This window comes from Hyperoodon ampullatus, assembly GCF_949752795.1.
Source record: "Hyperoodon ampullatus genome assembly, chromosome: 8".
Classification (NCBI taxonomy): domain Eukaryota; kingdom Metazoa; phylum Chordata; class Mammalia; order Artiodactyla; family Ziphiidae; genus Hyperoodon; species Hyperoodon ampullatus.
The window spans coordinates 75,192,433-75,212,140 of NC_136921.1; the positions used below are offsets into that span (position 1 = coordinate 75,192,433).

General features: G+C 46.1%; 1 protein-coding gene across 1 annotated transcript in view; it reads left to right on the top strand.

The window, feature by feature from the left end:
• TANC1 (tetratricopeptide repeat, ankyrin repeat and coiled-coil containing 1) overlaps positions 1–19,708 on the top strand; it is a 182,206-nt gene that overhangs the window by 116,165 nt on the left and 46,333 nt on the right. The window contains exons 8-13 of the mRNA XM_079709947.1: positions 6,982–7,104; positions 7,932–8,213; positions 8,987–9,144; positions 11,480–11,711; positions 12,854–13,020; positions 14,816–15,423. Of these exons, the coding sequence (XP_079566073.1) occupies positions 6,982–7,104; positions 7,932–8,213; positions 8,987–9,144; positions 11,480–11,711; positions 12,854–13,020; positions 14,816–15,423 (1,570 nt within the window). The remainder of the gene's footprint in view (positions 1–6,981; positions 7,105–7,931; positions 8,214–8,986; positions 9,145–11,479; positions 11,712–12,853; positions 13,021–14,815; positions 15,424–19,708) is intronic.

Consider the following 19,708-nt stretch of genomic DNA (forward strand, 5'->3'; position numbering starts at 1 on the left):
GATACGAGGTCCAATTTTTGTATAATTCAGTTTTAAGGGAGCTCATAGTTTAAAACATAAGCAGCAGGAAACAGAGCTCTCCATCAAGGAAATGAAAATAGGTGAGACAGACGTGCCTTCAGCAAGATGCGGCAGCCAGAGCTGAGAAGAGAATGCAGAAGTGGTGACTGGTGCTGGTTGACTGGTCAGTGAGTGGTTGTGAGGCAAGGAGACTAGTTCGCAGTGGGTGGGGAAGGGAACTCTGCATCTGAGCTGTCGTGCCTGCTTTAAGGTCCCAAGTTTCTAACTCAGTGCTCTTCTGTTGAATTTAGAAGAGGAACTTGTTTGCATCATTCTTTGTTACCAATGAGGTGCTTTAAATTTCTCCTCTGCTAAGGCCTGGACCCAGGATCTTTGTTCCTACATCAAAGGATTTCTCTGTGATTTTATATTGATCCTTTGGGATGTGCCAGGCCGCTCTGGTTGTTATTGGGTGTGTTTTACAATGGAACTCTGAAGCAGCTGATAAATAAATGGCCCTAATGGAAAAGTTCAGAGACACAACTCTTAATTCACTTTCAAAGGGATTTGGCGTGCCTGCCAGAGGGAAGTACTGAGAGCTTTATGCGTATTGAGTGATGATTCTTCCAGAAGCTTTTGTGTCCTCCCACTGTCTACAGCATAATATGTTGCACCCAAGGCATTTTAGACCATTTTTACCTGGATATGATGAATGGTTCATTTGTATTATCCCAGGACTTCATAGCTTTATTGATTTCAACAAAATAGCAAACTCATATTCAATTTAATGAAGCTATTTCAAAATTAGGAAACACATTAATAAATTACTTTAACAGTGGTAAAAGGACCCCCTTTCAAGGGTTATGTTTTCTGCTTGATGTTCTTTTATGTGGTTTCCTGCCACGTGAAGTGACAGTGGGTATGAGCTGAGCGTTTCCAGGAGGCTGCAGTGATTATAGAGCAGGCCTTTCTGATTTCTGCTGTGCTCATTCATTAGCATCTATGGATGCACTTGAACTGGACCTCCTGTGAAATTGGGAGGGTTTTACCTCTGGTGTTGAGCAGTGACTGCCTAGCCTAATGGGTTTGCTCATTTCTCCGTGTTGCCTATTTTATAAACTAAAAACATATTTTGGAAGGAAATAGGCAAGTGCCTTACATCATAGTATCAATTCTGCTAACAAGCTGGGAGTCTGGTAGATTCTTCATTGGCTACCCTCTTACCCCTAAAGCTGAACCTCAGTTAAGAGGGAATGCCAAGATTTTTCAAGTATCATTGAAAAGAATAAAAGACTCAGGTTATAGACTATATGCAGTGCTGTTTATCTAGGGATTAGAAGGCAGGCTGCTACAAACAGGGCAGTAGGCAACGCTCAGTGTTCGAAGGATTGAAGTAAAATGGGAAGGACCGTATACTGAAATCTCTTGGAAGTGTTTGCATGTCAAGATCCATGTAAACACAGAGAAATTGCCATTTGATAGGAAAGGTATTTTGGTACGTGAGAGCAGAGTAAGGACTAGCAGGTGAAGGAAGGGTGATGCCAGCTTCCCCAAGGGACATGGTTCCCCTGGGGGGTGAGGATATGGAAACAAGTTCCTAAGGCTGCCTGCCTGTACTGTCACTGAGCCTGTTACAAAGAACTGGAGTTGTCGCTTCAGTGTTAACTGTCTTGTACAATGAAATTTTTTGGTCAAAGATTATGAAAGTAAGTTGGCCAGCTATGGTGATTGTTTTGCTCTGCAGAGATTTTTCTTTGTAAAAGCATTTGTTGAAGTGGAATTGATTTAGAAAGCTGCAGTCAGGTTATTACAGTATATGCCACATCAAAATGTATGACATGGACACCTTATTTCTTCATTAAAAAGCAGAGTGAGAAGCCTTTAAAATATCTTGGATAATCCAGAAGTTGGGTAATTGGGTTCTACCTGTTTTTAAAAATATTTATTTATTAATTTATTTGGGCTGCGCTGGGTCTTAGTTGTGGCACGTGAGATCTTCGTTGTGGCATCTTTTGTTGTGGCATGTGGACTCTTTTTTAAAAATATTTGAATATTATTTTATTATTTCATACAGCAGGTTCTTATTAGTTATCCATTTTATTCATATTAGTGTATACATGTCAATCCCAATCTCCCAATTCATCCCACCACCACCCCCCGACCCGCCCTGCTTTCCCCCCTTGGTGTTCATACGTTCGTTCTCTACATCTGTGTCTCAGTTTCTGCCCTGCAAACCAGTTCATCTGTACCATTTTTCTAGGTTCCACATATATGCGTTAATATACGATATTTGTTTTTCTCTTTCTGGCTTACTTCACTCTGTATGACCATCTCTAGATTCATCCACATCTCTACAAATGACCCAATTTCATTCCTTTTTATGGCTGAGTAATATTCCATTGTATATATGTACCACATTTTCCACGATGGGCACTTAGGTTGCTTCCATGACCTGGCTATTGTAAATAGTGCTGCAGTGAACATTGGGGTGCATGTGTCTTTTTGAATTATGGTTTTCCCTGGGTATATGCCCAGTAGTGGGATTGCTGGGTCATATGGTAGTTCTATTTTTAGTTTTTTTAAGGAACCTCCATAGTGGCTGTATCAATTTACATTCCCACCAACAGTGCAAGAGGGTTCCCTTTTCTCCACACCCTCTCCAGCATTTGTTGTTAGTAGATTTTCTGATGATGCCCATTCTAACTGATGTGAGGTGATAACCTCATTGTAGTTTTGATTTGCATTTCTCTAATAATTAGTGATTCTTTTTTTTTAATTGGAGTATATATAATTGCTTTACAATGTTGTGTTAGTTTCTGCTATACAGTGAAGTGAATCAGATATATGTATACGTATGTCCCTTCCCTCTTGGACCTCCCTCCCCCCCAACCCCCCATCCCATCCACCTAGGTCATCACAAAGCACCAAGCTGAGCTCCCTGTGCTATACAGCAGGGTTCCCACTAGCTATCTGTTTAACACATGGTAGTGTATTTATGTGAAACCTAATCTCCCAGTTCATCCAACTCTTCTGTTCCCCCTCTGTGTCCACATGTCCGTTCTCTATACCTACGTCTCTATTGCTGTCCTACAAATAGGTTCATCTGTACCATTTTCCTAGATTCCACATATATGCGTTAATATACAATATTTGTTTTTCTCTTTCTGGCTTACTTCACTCTGTATGACAGTCTCTAGATCCATCCACATCTCTACAAATGACCCAATTTCGTTCCTTTTTATGGCTGAGTAATATTCCATTGTATATATGTACCACATCTTCTTTATGCATTCATCTGTCTTCGGACATCTAGGTTGTTTCCGTGTCCTGGCTATTGTAAATACTGCTGCAGTGAACATTGGTGTGCATGTGTCTTTTTAAATCATGGTTTTCTCAGGTTATATGCCCAGTAGTGGGATTGCTGGGTCATATGGTAGTTCTATTTTTAGTTTTTTAAGGAACCTCCATACTGTTCTCCACAGTGGCTCTATCAATTTACATTCCTACCGACAGTGCAAGAGGGTTCCCTTTTCTCCACACCCTCTTTAGCATTTATTGTTTGTAGATTTCTTGATGATGGCCACTCTGACCGGTGTGAGGTGATACCTCATTGCAGTTTTGATTTGTATTTCTCTAATAATTAGTCATGTTGAGCATCCTTTCATGTGCCCCTTGGCCATCTGTATGTCCTCCTTGGAGAGATGTCTATTTAGGTCTTCTGCCCATTTTTTTTTTTTTTCCAGTATGCGGGCCTCTCACTGTTGTGGTCTCTCCCGCTGCGGAGCACAGGCTCCGGAGGCGCAGGATCAGCGGCCATGGCTCACGGGCCCAGCCGCTCCGCGGCATGTGGGATCTCCCCGGACCGGGGCACGAACCCGTGTCCCCTGCATCGGCAGGCGGACTCTCAACCACTGCACCACCGGGGAAGCCCCATTTTTTGATTGGGGTTTTTGTTTTTTTTTTATATTGAGCTCCATGAGCTGTTTGTATATTTTGGAGATTAATCCTTTGTCTGTTGCTTCATTTGCAAATATATTCTCCCATTCTTAGTTGTGGCATGCGCGATCTAGTTCCCCCACCAGGGGTCAAACCCGGGCCCCCCCTGCATTGGGAGCATGGAGTCTTACCCATTGGACTCCCAGGGAAGTCCCTGGGTTCTACCTTTTGGACTACCTGTTTTTGTCTTTTGAAATTCTAAGTGAATCACAGAACATGGTGTTTAGTGTAGGAAACCAACAAGCAAAATTACCAGCCAATTTTCTTGAAGCTCTAACTGGTAATTGCCCTGGACTTAATGGTATTTACCTTTGATAGGTTAATCCATGGTGTTTCAACGGATGTTTCCCTTTGCTCAGCTTAGAGAAGTCTCCCTCTGCTTCTCCCTCCACCTACTGCACCCCCACCCCCTCTTCCCCCCAAAAAACCCTCTTTCCTGCAGCGTCTTAAAATGTACCTCTCACCCAGATGTTAGACACAATGTATGTATGCAGTGAGTATAAATTAATTATAATTAATTTAACTGTAGAGATACTAGCAATAGGTTTATTGCAGCATGAAATTATTGCTTCCTCTCTGATTTTTCTGGGCCCTGTATAGTGTTCAGGCTTTTGAAAGCACTTATTGTTAAATACCAGAAGCGAACTAATTTTTGTAGTGTCCGAGCATCCGTAGGCACGTGTGAGAGGACAGCACGTCAGCCTAGTCACCTGATCAGCTGGGTGGGCATCTCCTGGGCACTAAGCAGCTGCAGCGTCACTGCTGCTCCTGTTCCATCCATCTCAGTGGCTGTGATGATACCTTAGAAAGCAGAGGGAGCTGGCAGCTGGTGGCTTGCAGCCCTGCTGAGCAGTGGTCCATTTCAAAGCAGCATATTCATGTTTTAAATAGAGCCCTGGAGTTGCTGGGCCCGCTCTGTTGCTTGCTTCAGAGCTGAAGCTGTGGTGACTGGATATCTGAAAAGAGGCATTCAAAACGCCACTGTCTTCTGCCTCTGTGTCAAACTAGGGCTTTTTTTGCAACCCTTTCTTTGGCATGCCCTTCATAGTCTCTTCTTCTTAAACCTTTTGGTTGTTACAAGATTATGAACTGAATGTCATGTTTTGACGGGTCAGGGTGGAAAGGCAAATGGGAAACCTTTGGAGGCTGCAGGTGTCTTTGTGCTCTCTGGGGCTGAAGCAGCAGCCGGTCAGGCAGTCGTGGCTCTTCCAGCTCTGAACTGAACCGGCTTGTGGATTGTTCTACCTCAGCTTTCAACATGTGCGTTTATTCACAGTGAGGCGTGCTGAGGAGGGGGGCATTTGCAGAGGCCCGAGTCAGAGTCCCGGGTCCCAGGTGGGAGCCTGGAAATATGTTCCAAGCTATATTATTATAGGGAGCCAGGGTGATGGTTGTGGTCCTTGCGGCACTCCGAGAAGTTTCACATGCCCTGGTTGTGGAGGACCTGGAGAGAAGCTACAGGTTGCCATTGGATTCCCATAATTTAGGCCCATTTGGAAGTCCTGCATAAGGAGTTAGCTGAGTCTTTCTAACAGGAAAGTTTTGTGTGGCAGGTTGACATAATGTGTACAGGGTGTGTGAACAGGCTGTGGATATGCACTGAAGAAGCATCAGTGTGTGCTTTTTTAGAGTCAAGGTGTCTGATCTTTCTCCATGGCCTGGGAAGGTGAGTAGGGCGGGCACATGGTTGATTGCCCTTTGGAGACTGCAGCAAGAGGGGACACACCATCACAGAGCCAGGCCATGGAGCCACACAGGTGCCTGTTGAATGAAGGAATGAGAGGAGGTGGTGCTAACAGTGAGGAAGAAAAGGTCCGAGGCCTTAGGAGGGGAAGTAGGAAGGGCCTAGGTCGGGCAGATGGTCCTGGTCGGGGGTCGGCAGCTGTGTCAGAGCCCGTGGGGTAGCCAGAGGGTTTTCAGCGGGCAGATGGCCCAGCTTGACTTCCGTTCCTCCAAAGTGTGTTGCACTAATGATTCCACCAGACCTGAGAAGCCTTGGCCCTGGGAATATGAGTCCCTCTCCCCCGTCATTTACCCTCAAATGATATCTGTATTTTATCATCCTGTAAGATAATCATATGTCTAGGATTGTCGGTACTTTATAATTGGACTACTTAACCCACAAACCAAATTAGGTTTAATTTTATTTAGATTTTTCTCATTGTGACCTAGGATGTGTATGTACGTAAGAGGAGGTTCCTTTTTTTTCTTAAGCATGTACTGTATATTTGCTTTAAAGATTTGCTAAGAATGAACAAAATTATTTTGTACTGATTATTTTTATAATTGAACTGATGTATGCTTCAGTTAACGATCCTTAATGCTTTTTAACAGGTAGCTATGTGCTATGAGTCTTATTGATTTGATCAGAGGTAAATGGGATTACTTATTTTTAGAATTAAAAAAATGCATACATAGATGTAATATAGTATAATATGTAATCTATAACGTATACATAAAAATTTGAAGCTTTCTGATAAAGTCCACTCGGCTATTTTTACCGCCAAAAGCTGACTTTTAGGGTTCTGAGCACTGTGGAATTGTCCGTGCAGAATCTGCTCACTTAGTTAACAAGGTTGGAATTCCAGCAACAGCAGAAGGCTCCCTGGAGCTACAGAGAAGACAAGTCACCGTGCTGCGTGTTTGCAGTCAGTACTGAAGCTTTACTGAGTGACCCTCTATTGTCAGTTTTCTTCATAAAAATTTTTGGTGAGGTCTGTCTCTTTCCAGGAGTAATGGAGACTTCTGGCAACCATATCAACATGACTTTGACTCAAGAATGAGGAACACTTAGTTTTGTCCACTTTTCAGTTAACGACATTGCCGGAAAAATTAACTGGGGTGGGCAAACAAAACCAAAATCACCCTGAAGTAAATTTTGTTGAAAGCCTGAAATGAATCGCTTAGTAATTTATAATTTATAGTAGTTTGGGTATGATATTAAACTCAACTTTGAAGAGACTAAACTTCAGTTTAATATTACAGCGACGAGCTCAACCAAATTGGAAGATCTGAGTTATTTAGACGGACAGAGAAATGCTCCCCTTCGGACATCAATTAGGTTACCGTGGCACAATACGGCCAGAGGCAGGGCACAGGAAGTTAAAGGTATGTATCTTTGCATCCGCTGTGATCATGGCTATGATGAGCTCATTCACTAAACACGGAAAGCCTGTGGTAACCAGCATTCAAGCCAGCTGTTTTAAAAAGATGCTATGAAGTGTGTGTGTGAAAAGTTTATCTGTAAGGTGTGCTAGGAGGCCATCCTTAACCGTTTTGGGGCTTCTTCCTTATACTATGTGATTAACTTGCTTCTGGAGTTGAAAAACGATTCTGCAATACGTTGTTTTGAAGTGAGGAGTCCTTTAACACTCACTAGATTTTTTGGTCACCAACAAAGAATCGGCTTTGTTACAGTTCCTTGGGCTGTACGGGCCACCTCCTGCTGCTTCTACCCGTAGTGCACAGTTGGGTGGCCAATAATCTCACCATAAGGGGGCAAAGCACCACCACACCCTGATAAGAGCCGGGACTCTGTCTCCAGGGAAAATGCATTTCCATTTTATTCCTGTAGGAGTGGAAGAAACATGTCTTAAGTACTGTTTCAGATAAACTGATGAGACATGGTTTGGTCCCTTCACCCCTTTCTCTCATCCTCTGTGTGTCCCTCTTGAGTCATGAGAATAACTTAGAAGCATGAAAGGACTAGAAAGTCATTTTAATAGGACCCTTTGTAAGGCCAATAGGGTATGATAAATGAGGTATTAGGAAGTATTACTAGAACCAAACTGGTAATATTAATACTTCCAGATCCCTTGTGTTGTAAAACCAAAGTCTGTGCTGAAAGTAACATACAAGCAATGATAAACTGAGTTTGTTAGTGTATAAAATTATGTCATTCTTCTAAAATAATGATCTTTTTTTTTTTTTCTAAGCACGATTTGCTCCCTACAAGCCGCAGGACATTTTGTTGAAACCCCTGTTGTTCGAAGTACCGAGCATAACTACAGACTCTGTGTTTGTGGGAAGGGATTGGCTCTTTCACCAGATAGAAGAAAACTTGAGGAACACAGAACTGACAGAAAACAGAGGAGCAGTGGTTGTTGGAAACGTGGGCTTTGGGAAGACGGCGATCATTTCTAAGTTGGTGGCACTGAGCTGCCACGGAAGCCGCATGAGGCAGATTGCCTCCAACAGCTCCAGTTCATCACCGAAAAGTATGTCCATGTCTAACTGCTTGTCTAGTTTATTATATTACTGTAAGATAGATGGAGGAAATTGCTGTTTGGATAGACATAAATTCCCCATTTTCCTCAAGTTGTCCCAGCTGCTGTATCAGGTTTGCGATTGTATGCTGGAGAGCTATCAATATTTATCTCTCATGGTCCTCTGCAGCTATAACATGGCTTGAGGCCAGCCCTCCCTGGTGTTCTCCCAACTGTCAGGCCTGTCCCCCTCTTGATATGGGCAGTGAGGCCTGATCAGATGCTCTGGGGAATTCAGGGTCCTAAAACTGAGTGGGTTAGACTTCTGGCACAGCAAGCCAGAAGGAGTCTGCGCAGAATTCGTTTGCACCGTTTTCCACAGCCTTTGTCTTCTATGCCAGATTTACCAAAAGTATAAAAACTAACCTAAAATCTGAAGGAGTAGCCAAATAGTTGACTATTCTTAGTTTACTTTATATGTAAAAAAAAGAAAGTGTCTCTAACATGGTAAACAGGGACAAGTGAGCCAGGAAGGGTTTTTTGTTTTTTTTTTAAACCGAAAGGAATGTAATAAAGGAAACCAGAAACAACAGTTCTCCTGGGAGGGCACCTGAATGGTGGAAGACAGGGCTGAGAGGGAGCCTTGTATCCCCATTTGGGCCTTTGCATTTGTTACCATGTTCACTCATTACCTGTTAAAATACTCTCTGGGTCCGACCAAGAAATATGTTCAATATTCCACCCTATCCTTGTTGTAAATAATGAAACTAGTCTCTTCGCTGCAGCTTCAGATTCCTCCCAGGATCTTCCTTTCACTCCATTGCTTTCACCAAGTTCTGCTACAAGTGGTATCAATGCAGCTAAATCCCCCCCTGGGTCTGGGTCTGATACTCCTGAGAACCAGAGACCAAGAGAGGATGCAGTGAAATACCTCGCTTCTAAGGTAATCTGCTCCTGCTCTATGGGAGCCTTCCAAAGAGAGAGGTTTGCTAGTTTGCCTTTTGAGAAATGAATTTTAAAAAGGGATCTTAAAACAGAGACAAGAGTTGCTTAATGCGAAAGTGTAGCTTTTGATAAAATTGTGGTAGAGTATGCCAGATAAAAGGTATTGATGGAAATCAGTATCTTAGGACACTGGCAGTAGACTTTTATTCCTCCTAAACAGTGGATTGAAAGAGTTCCCCAAAGCAGCCAGAGGTATCATTGCACTTGCCACAAATCCATCCTTATAAGCATGTGTCCTCCTTCATTTTGTATGAGAGCAGGAGATTGGGAGCCTTTAACCCAGTGACCCAGGGCTCCGCCCCACCTGCACTCTGTTGCCTAGAGCCCTTGGTTACAAGTGTCTTTCTGTCAGAGGTTTTTTGTGATGTTGTAAGAGACTTGGCCAATTTTCCCTTCCTAGATTCATGGTCAGTCATGATCCTTCAGAAATTTTCTGTCTGCTTGACATCTGGCACAGGTTCATAAGCTGCCCTCCTGCATTGAAGCGGTTACACCTCTCATTCCTGGTGAGCCACTTGGGTCTCCTGGGGCAGCAGTGGCATGAGTTGGTGGAGCTGGAGAACCACCGGGGGTGGACAGCGGTGAGAAGCATCTAGGGAGGAAAGCCCGTGGGGTGAGGTTGGTGCAGGGGAACTGAAAGGAGTGCTCCTCCGCCCCAGACCCCTTCTCCTTGCTTCTGCGTCCCAGATGAGGGCCGTTCCTCACCCGGCACGGGCAGCCCTGACGCCCTGACCACTGATTCGGGGCAGTCCTCTGGTCATGAATGGGTGATCGGAGATGAGGGATGTAGTGCAGACTTCAAAGCCACCCCGTGACAGTGATTTTTCAAACCACTTTGTGACCCACAATGTGAAATACATGTTACACTAAACACCTGATACTCACACACAGCATCACACACCCAACTGAAGAAGAAGCATTGTAAGACTACACTTATTCTTACATCCTATAAAATTCACTGTATTAAGTTAAAAAAAGAAAAACTTTTATGGCTCCACATTGGTTTCATCACCCACTGTTGGACTGCCAAACAGCATGCTAGGGGGACTGTGGTACTAGCTCATTGGTGGTTCATACAAGCTCACAGGTCCTCTTGCGTTGCAGCTAATCTCTGTCCGGGTGAGAGGTGAAGAGCAGTCAGCTTTCCTCTGAGTGTCGATGATAAATTTAATCAAAACCAGAAGTCACAGGGCAGTTCCAAATTGGCCACATCTACTCTTGCCACTTGCTTTTTAAGAGTCCACAGACCAGGAATCGAATCCCAGATATTCCATGGACTGTCTGTCACCCTGGCGAGGCATTCACCCTGTGTGTCTGCTGCCCTCACCTCTGAACCACGTAGCTAGTGGTTCTTGTCCTACTTATGTAGGGGTTGTAGGGCTGAGTGGGACAGCAGTGTCGCAAACCCTTCTGAAAAACATAAAGCACTTTATATGAGTGTGTTTTGACCTTTTTCACCCCCCTTACCTTGTACGTATATCCCTCCATTCATCCTGGTTTGGGAAAGTCTCAGATTTTTCATTTATCGGCAGTGTGCCTCTCCTCTCAAGACAGTGCTGCATTTGGCACTTTCCTGGGGGTCTCTCTCATGAATAGCCTATTGCCACTTCAAATCCATCCCTACAAAAAGGATCCTCTCAGTGCTTGGGCAGGACCCTCCCTCCTCCTGTGTGTCCCTTCACAAGGCAGGAATTTGGTAGTGTCTGATGTTGATCCTTCAAACAGCGTTGCTGTTGAACTTCTCCATGGTGTCACTGGAGGTGTCCCTCCTGCCAGGGAGAGGAAGCAGCTGTGACTTGAGAGCCTGGCTTTCATTGCCACCAATTTTATCTGCTTTTTGGGAGCCGCCAATGGGTTCCCCAAGGAGATGCTGCTGTTTTTGAAAACAGAAATGTAGTGAATATGGTACTTGTGGATGTCGAGAACGTCAGGATTGCTTGGAATTGTTTCAAGCCAGGGTCGGCTTTAAGTTTTATGAATGACTTTTATGAGTTTATCTTCAATACAGAGTAACTTGTGCAGATCTTAGTGCCAGTCAAGACAGACTTGTGGCTGCAAGTAAAAGTCGGCCTAAAATTTGCCAAACTTCAGAATTCCTTCCAAAGTAAAGGGATAACTGAATCAATTAAGCTAAATAATGACTCAGTCTTGGGGAATAGAAGCAACATTTCTTGTTATCTCGGAGAATGGGAAAATTGCATCCCTGATGGAGAGCCTGCAAGGTGCCGTGTGAAGAGGATGAGGTGATGCTGACAACTCTGCTTCTTCTGCAGGTCGTGGCCTACCACTACTGCCAGGCCGACAACACCTACACGTGCCTGGTGCCCGAGTTCGTGCACAGCATCGCTGCTCTGCTCTGCCGGTCCCATCAGCTGGCCGCCTACCGAGACCTGCTGATAAGGGAGCCCCACCTCCAGAGCATGCTGAGCCTTAGGTCCTGTGTGCAGGACCCAGTGGCCGCTTTCAAGAGGGGTGTGCTGGAGCCACTCACAAGCCTGAGAGACGGTAACTCCCAGCAGCCACCCGTGTCCTCCCTGTCCCCAGGACAGTCCTCAGAAGCGGGGTGGGGGTCCACTTGACTCTGGGGTACGAGTGAAGTGGGCCCAGGGAGGATGTGAGTACATCTCTCCTCCCCTTCCTCAGAACCATCTCCCCAGGGCTCCTCCTGGCTCCACTCCAGATGGTCTTGTTTTAAATTTTATATCTCTAGTGAGAATTAACTCCACGGTTGAACATTTCCAAAGTAGCTAATTTGTAACCATAGGTTATTTAGATGACTTGCTCTCTAGAAACTGCTGCCTGCATATTTTGCACTCCTGAGGCGGAGGGGTGTAAGTTGATTGTTTGGGGAACTTGCCAGCATGTTTTTCCAGGGGCCTCTGCTCAGTTGAACCTAAAGCTGTTTCTAGAAGTGTCCATTTGATTTTTTTGCCCTTGAATCTTCTCCACAGTAGGGGCGTTAGTGATAATTATGGGCCTTTGATTTTCCATCTTCCCTCCCCCCTTGCTCTTCACCTTTTGAGCTAGTTTACCTGCCTACGTAGCACTTCTGCCAGATGGTGCCAGAGAGAGGGAATTGAAACAGATATGTCATCATTGCACCTCGTCCCTGGGCAGAAAGTTGGCACTAATGAATAGAAAACTAGATTCGGGCTTGGAGGAGTCTTTACAGCAGAGTTCTCGCCTCCATTGGCTATGTGCCTCGGATGGGATGCTTTGCCCTTTGAGGGTCAGATTTCCTCGCCAGAATCCATCCAGGGAGCTCTTGGGGGGTGGGTGGGGGGAAACCTAGAGTCTTCGGCAGGTTTCATCTCGGTCCGTGTTAGTTATCTTTGCTGTAGCTCACCCCAGTGACAGGAGTTTTTGAGGAGCTAAGTGTATCACATACATGGGTGAGATTCTGCTAATGTGTGTAATACAGTACGTTTCTGAAAACTGGTGAGAATTGGTTTTCTTTTGGCTCTGTGCTCTGGTTTTCATTACAAACTTAATAGAAAGTATGCTTCTGTGAAAACCATTTCTTCTGCCATATGTAAACCTTTTTAGTTTTCCCTAACACTTTAAATTGTGCATTAAAATACACTGGGTGGTGCTATCTTACAGAAATGTATAATTTCCTAATTAAAAAAATTTATTTTCTCCTTTAGAGCAGAAAATTCCTGAAGAAGAATACATTATTTTGATAGATGGTTTAAACGAAGCTGAGTTTCATAAACCTGATTATGGAGATACACTTTCTTCATTTATTACCAAGATTATTTCTAAATTCCCTGCCTGGTTGAAGTTGATTGTGACTGTAAGAGCAAATTTTCAGGTAAAAAAGAGTTCTCAAATGTCTTTCCAAGACCCCAAACCCCAATTTTACAATTTTTACAATTACAATTTTAGATTAATACTAACAGCTTAAACTATTGTAAACCATTTAGCTGCTGAATTGAAAACTGTGTTAGAGCTTTGAAATATTAGTGCACAGAGCTCTAAACAGGCAAAACTCTGACCTTTTTACCCCCAAGGCACATTTATCAAGATGTCAGTGAGTTTCTTATTATCATCAAGCTGTACTTGTGCTTCTAAAATAAAAGTGTCTCGCCCTGGTTCCCCATAACTCAGTGTGGGGGCCTCTTTGAGGTGCCTGGCTAACAGGTCTACCAGAGTTTAAAGTTATTCCTGCCTGTAGTTATTTGTATGGGTTTGCAGTGGGACTTTGTTTTCTTGTTTTTTTTTGGGTTTTTTGCTTGTTTGTTTGTTTTAATGAAGGGAAAAGGGAGGGATGAAGGAGAAAGATTTTTAAGGCCTATTCTGAATAAAAGTCTAGTTTTTCATAAAACTTAGACATGGGGTAATGCTTGCAGCGAGATGAAGAGTGTGTTTTTTTTTTTTAATTCTCTTCCTCATCTGTCCCCTCAGTTAAACCCTAAAATTATATCTTAACAGCCATTGACTCCTTCCCTCCTATCCATTTTTAGTAAAGACACGAGACATTAGATTCTGATCTTTTCCCTTTTAGGGTGATATTTATTTTAAGATAGCATTTGGGTTCTTTCTTTCCTCATTAAAAGTAGAATTAGATCTCATTCGAACTTGGTGTTTGTTTTTAATGGACGTTTGATCCGTACACTTTTCAGTCATTTTTCACACAGCAAGCAGGATCTGGCAGTCAGCAGCACAGAAGCAGGAGTCCTGTGTTTTACATGCGAGCTGTGTAAGTTTTCAGAGGCTCCGTTAGCATCTGTGTAAAATGGGGGGGGGGTGGTAATTGTCCTCAGCCTGTCTCCTACAACTGTCACGTTCAATGAGGAAATGTACTTAGCTACTTCACAAATGATAGAGGGATTAAAAAACAAACTCATCGCTGCTGCTAGGTGTCAGGACAGTGCTTATCTGTGGGATGGCAAAGGGACACGGGGCTTCTGGGAGCTGGCAGTGTTCTTTGTCTACCTGCTGGTCCCACAGGTACATTTGACTTTGTGGAAGTGAATGACACTGTGCAGTTAGGATTTGTGCACCTCTGTGTATCACACTTCAATTTAAGTTTACCAAAAAACAGCAACTAAAAAAACCCAGAATGACAGTGGGCTCTACGAATGTCCAGCAGCTTTGTTACGGCAGGCTGTCACTGGAGCCCAGCCTGGGGCCAGTTTCAGATGTCCCAGATGGATTATGCAGCCCCAGTATCTAATGCACAGCGAAGGATGCCTCTTGTCTGGCCATGGTCTTAGATGTACAGTGTTGTGTCTGTCCTTGTTATTATAATCAGTTGCACAGTGTAAAGATTATGGATATCAAGTCACCTGGGGGTCTCACTGCCCCTTTGCTGGTGCAGCCAGGCCGCCGCTGTCTGTTTGAGGTTCTTCCATCTCACTTGGCTCCACGTCCTCGGATAAGGACCTCAGGAAAGCCTTTTCTGATTTGATCTCGCATCAGGAATTTCTTTCACATAAGCCTTTTATCTTCAGTTTATCCTATTACATGTTTTAATACAAAACAATGAGTCCCTGTAATCTGTGAAAATCCTCCTTGAAAGGAAACCAGTGGATCTGGTTTGAAATGCAGCTGACATGAAAAAGAAAGCTCTGTGGAGTGGCACTGGGCGTCTCATTCTTTTGCAGGAAATCATCAGCAAGCTGCCATTCATCAAGCTGTCCTTAGATGACTTCCCAGACAACAAGGACATCCACAGCGACCTCCACGCCTACGTCCAGCACAGGGTCCACAGCAGCCAGGACATCCTCAGCAACATCTCTCTGAATGGCAAGGCCGACGCTGCCCTCATCGGGAAAGTGAGCAGCCACCTGGTGCTGCGGAGCCTCGGCTCCTACCTGTACCTCAAACTCACCTTGGACCTCTTCCAGAGGGGACACCTGGTCATCAAGAGCGCCAGCTACAAGGTGGTACCCGTGTCGCTGTCCGAGCTCTACCTGCTGCAGTGCAACATGAAGTTCATGACCCAGTCCGCCTTCGAGAGAGCGCTGCCCATTTTAAACGTGGCCCTCGCCTCCCTCCACCCCATGACAGACGAGCAGATCTTCCAGGCGATTAATGCCGGCCACATCCACGGGGAGCAGGGCTGGGAGGACTTTCAGCAGAGGATGGACGCCCTCTCCTGCTTCCTCATTAAGAGGCGAGACAAAACCCGCATGTTCTGCCACCCGTCCTTCAGGGAGTGGCTCGTGTGGCGAGCAGATGGCGAAAACACGGCCTTCCTGTGCGAACCCAGGTACGACGGGCAGCCTCTGTGCGGGGAGTCTGATGTGTGACGGGGGAAGGGATTCCAAACACTAGTTGTGCTCTTTAACAGGAAGACAATACAGCGTGAATAATTCAGGAAGCGTGATGGAAAAATTCTCTCTGCTGCTAAACAAAAGCTTCCTTCCTTTAATTGCTGGAATTTTAGGACTCCTCAGTACATTTGGACGAAAGAGAAGCTCGGCAGTGCCTGGGCCATATTTCTCTGGTGATTCTCTTCTAGATCCCTGCCCCCTTGCACATGGGTCACCTGTGGGACAGTGTGGCATTAGCTTCAGGGAACAGCCGGCTTCCTTTGAGCCTGTTCACGGCTCAGTTGCTTCACCAGAGGGTCTGTGGACTGTCTCGCATCGTCGGTGCCGCTGCTCCCCACCACCTCTTGAGCTTGTGGCATCTTGTCCCAGAGATCTGATGTGTCTGCGGGCCCAGAGGGGAGCACAGCCATCATGTCTGGCCTCCTCGTTTTGTATTTGTGCTCTGCACTATGTAACAGACTGGGATTTGGGGTCGGGAGGATTCAGGTTCGGAGCTCAGATGCCCCACTTACAAGATGGCGATGGGGCACCTGCATCCAGGGAGTCAGAGGTTCCACTGAGGCTTTGCAGCAGGGTTGGGCCAGGATGCAGGTCTCCTCACCACCCAGGGGAGGAGACGGGTGGGAAGCCTGCCTGCCCTGTGGCATATGGTGCCAGTCAGGGTGAGAGACTGGGGACTTCAAGGTGCGAATGCTCTCAGTAAGGGTGTGTTCATGTCCACCACCTCTGCCTGGCTCTGGCCTTGGCCGGCATCATTGCTGTCTTTCTTTTTTTTTGGCTGCGTTGGGTCTTCATTGCTGAGCGCGGGCTACTCTTCGTCGCGGTGTGCGGGCTTCTCATTGCAGTGGCTTCTCTTGTTGGGGAGCACGGGCTCTAGGTGCGTGGGCTTCAGTAGTTGTGGCACGTGGGCTCAGTAGTCGTGGCTTGCAGGCTCTAGAGCGCAGGCTCAGTAGTTGTGGCGCACGGACTTAGTTGGCATTTGGGATCTTCCCAGACCAGGGCTCGAACCCGTGTCCCCTGCATTGGCAGGTGGATTCTTAACCACTGTGTCACCAGGGAAGTCCATCATTTCTGTCTTGAATGGCTTCTACCCTCTGTAAGTCAGAATTGCTCCCGGCCTCGTGTAAGAGGTCTGACAAGCTGCTAAACCGTCTGCTTTGGGCTGGACTGGACCTTGCATCAGATGCTGGGGCCAGAGATGAAATGAATACGCACACTCCCTTCCTTCCATGACTGTTGACTTAACATTGACACACTACTAGGTCTAGCTGCTCTTTTCATGTTGTGGATAAGGTGTTTTCTTAGGCAACACTGGGCTAAGAGTTTATTATCTTTTGAACCTGCTTTCGGGCTATAAATTGTAAGTCCCAGGTTATTTAGCCAGACCGTAATCACTAGGTGAAGTGTGTGCTGTGACATGTTTAGCCAAATCAGATCATTTTCTAGGAGGGTAGTGAGGTGGAGGCCAGCCTTGCTGACATGAGATAGATGGGCCTGGCTTGGCCCGTGGGCAGTCGAGCAGAAGGAGGTGCTGTATGTAGGTCACGCTGGGGCCTTAAGCTTCAGAAACTAGGAATGGCGTTGCTCTTAGAGTGGGTAAGAAAGACATGGGCGGCTTCGGATTTTAGCAGTTTGAGTTTATGGGGTTGGCGGTGAGGTTCTGAGGCAGGTGGGGTCTAAACGGTTGGAGGAGAGGTTGGCGTTGAAGGTCTGGCGTCACTGATGGAGAGGCAGTGGTGGGACGTCGTGAGGAAGTGCAGTGAGAGGAAAGGGAGCACTGGACTTCTGGGACAAGGAGGAGGATTGCACGGAAGGAGGCGAGGGGAGTATGTGCTGCCAAGAAGTGAAGGCAGGTGAGGATGAAGGGGAAGCCATTGGCTTTTCATTGTGGGAGGAGGGTCCTAGATCCTTAGGAGGTTCCTTCCATTGGGTTGTGAGGCGTGAAAGAGGAGAGAGCCAACGTCCTGGCATGGGAAGTGGAAGGGCGGAGAGGTTTCGGGTAGTTTGAGGGTGGGGAAGGGTATTGGTTTGTGGGGTTTGTTTTTTTTTTTGGTATGCGGGCCTCTCACTGTTGTGGCCTCTCCCATTGCGGAGCGCAGGCTCAGCAGCCATGGTTCACGGGCCCAGCCGCTCCGTAGCATGTGGGATCTTCCCAGACCGGGGCACGAACCCGTGTCCCCTGCATCGGCAGGCAGACTCTCAACCACTGCGCCACCAGGGAAGCCCTGGTTTATGTTTTTAACAGCGCAGGGGATTGGGACGTTGTTGGAAGCATCATTGAGACAGCGTGGGGAAACACAATCAGCGAAGAGGGAGAAGTTGGAAACACAAGGGAATGGGGTCAGCTCGCCTCCTCTGTGCTCCCGTTGAGTCCGTTCACAGTGCCGTTCCAGCTGGATTTTGTCTTGTTTACGTGTCTCCAGTCCAGTTGCTGAGACCTCCTCAGGGCAAGGACCTCGCGTTGTTCCCCGTGGGATCCCCATTATTAAGCCATGATGCTGGTTATAGGGGGATGTTAACGCACGAATGAATGAGAAATCAGGTCACGCTGATGAAGAGCATAACAGGCACTCAACGTTGCATAGACTGTGGTCAAATTCTGCTCAGTCGTTACCACCTGTTTGATCTCGAGCACATCATTTACCTGTCCAGGCCTCTGTTTCCCCCATGGAAACAAACTGGGGATCATAAGACGTAGTGATTCACAGGGTCGAACAAGTTAATGAAATAGCTTGGTTAACGTTCTGCATCTGGCACGTAGTAAAAGCTTGATATGTATAAGCTTCAGAAAATGAACAGACTCGTAAGTGCAGGTAGAGTTAGAAGGGGGCACATGATCCCAGGGCCAGGAAGGAAGGACGTCAAGGTAGATGGGATGTAGAGGAGTGCATGTGTCCAGTGACTGCATGGTGAATTGTCTCCTCAGGGAGGTGGGAAGCCACGTGCTTAGCTGAGAGCACTGGACACCTTTGGCCCAGCCACTGAGGGCTGTGTGGTCGTCACCCACAAGGGCCAGCCATCCACAGTACTTGGCATGTCCTTGTGGTGGATGCAGATGGCATGGCCACAGAGCTGGCAGACTGGGAGACTGAGGATGGCTGAGCCCATGGGTGGGAGAGTGGCCCTGACTAGAGTGATGTGGGACTAGCCCATGGATAGGGACCAGGGGAGGGCATGGAGCACTGGAAGGTGGCAGAGAGTGTTTTCCATGGGAGCAAGGGAGGCTCTCATCTGAGAGGGGAAATCGAAGCTTGAGGTCTGGGAGGTAGTGTGTGTGAGGGAGCACAGGGTATGTGCTCTAGACCCTGACAGGACGCGAGGCAGGACACTCCGTGGCAGTGTGGTCTTAAATATCATGCCTTCCCCTGCAGGATAAAAAGCAATCTCATGGTTTCCACCTGCCCTGATTTCCTCGTCTGTAGCATGATTTATACTTGATATGAGAAACGGGCAAGCATCTGGATAGATAAATATGATTTAAATGATGAATGCTTTTAATCCTCTAGATCAGCAACTACTAGAAAACACATTTAGAAGAATGCTTTTCTTTTTCACAGTTTATCTTTTCCTCCACAACTAGCTGCTTTTCCTCAGCAAAACAGCACTTCAAAGTTTGTCAGGTTAATAGAAATGAAAATAATTCACCCTGCACAGAGGTCACTGCTGTGACCTTGGAGTAAGCAGCCCTTAGCATCTTTTCCAAACAGATTGGCTCAGACAAAGGCATGGAGTCCACAAGAGACAGAATGAGTCCTACAGATGTAGAGGGGAAAATGGGTAGGATGGCTCCTTCATGAGAGGGTTAGTTAGGGGATTAATTGGTGGTGTCAGTTGAATGTCTACCCTGTGCCCAGACGCAGCAAACCTACTCATACAGCTTAGCTTTTTTACCCCTACAAGGAAGGATCTGTGTTCCATTCAAGCCTAGAATTCTAGGTGTTTCTGATCATGAGCTGTTGCTGTACATGGCCTGGTTTTTCTTTCCCTTCCATTGTAAGTTCTTGTCCTTTGGCCCAGGTCTGTCCCCAGTGGTGATTGTACTGAGGGGAGGCCTGAATGTCAGGTCTAGTGATGGTTCTGCTCCATTTGTCCACTTGCACATCTGTCCTTTGTCCATCCGTCCATCCATCCAAGAAATGCGTATTCGCGTTCTTACTGAGTCTTGGGCATTTGCTAGGTTTTGTGGCTATAGCTGTGACTTAGACAAGACCCTTAGTCACA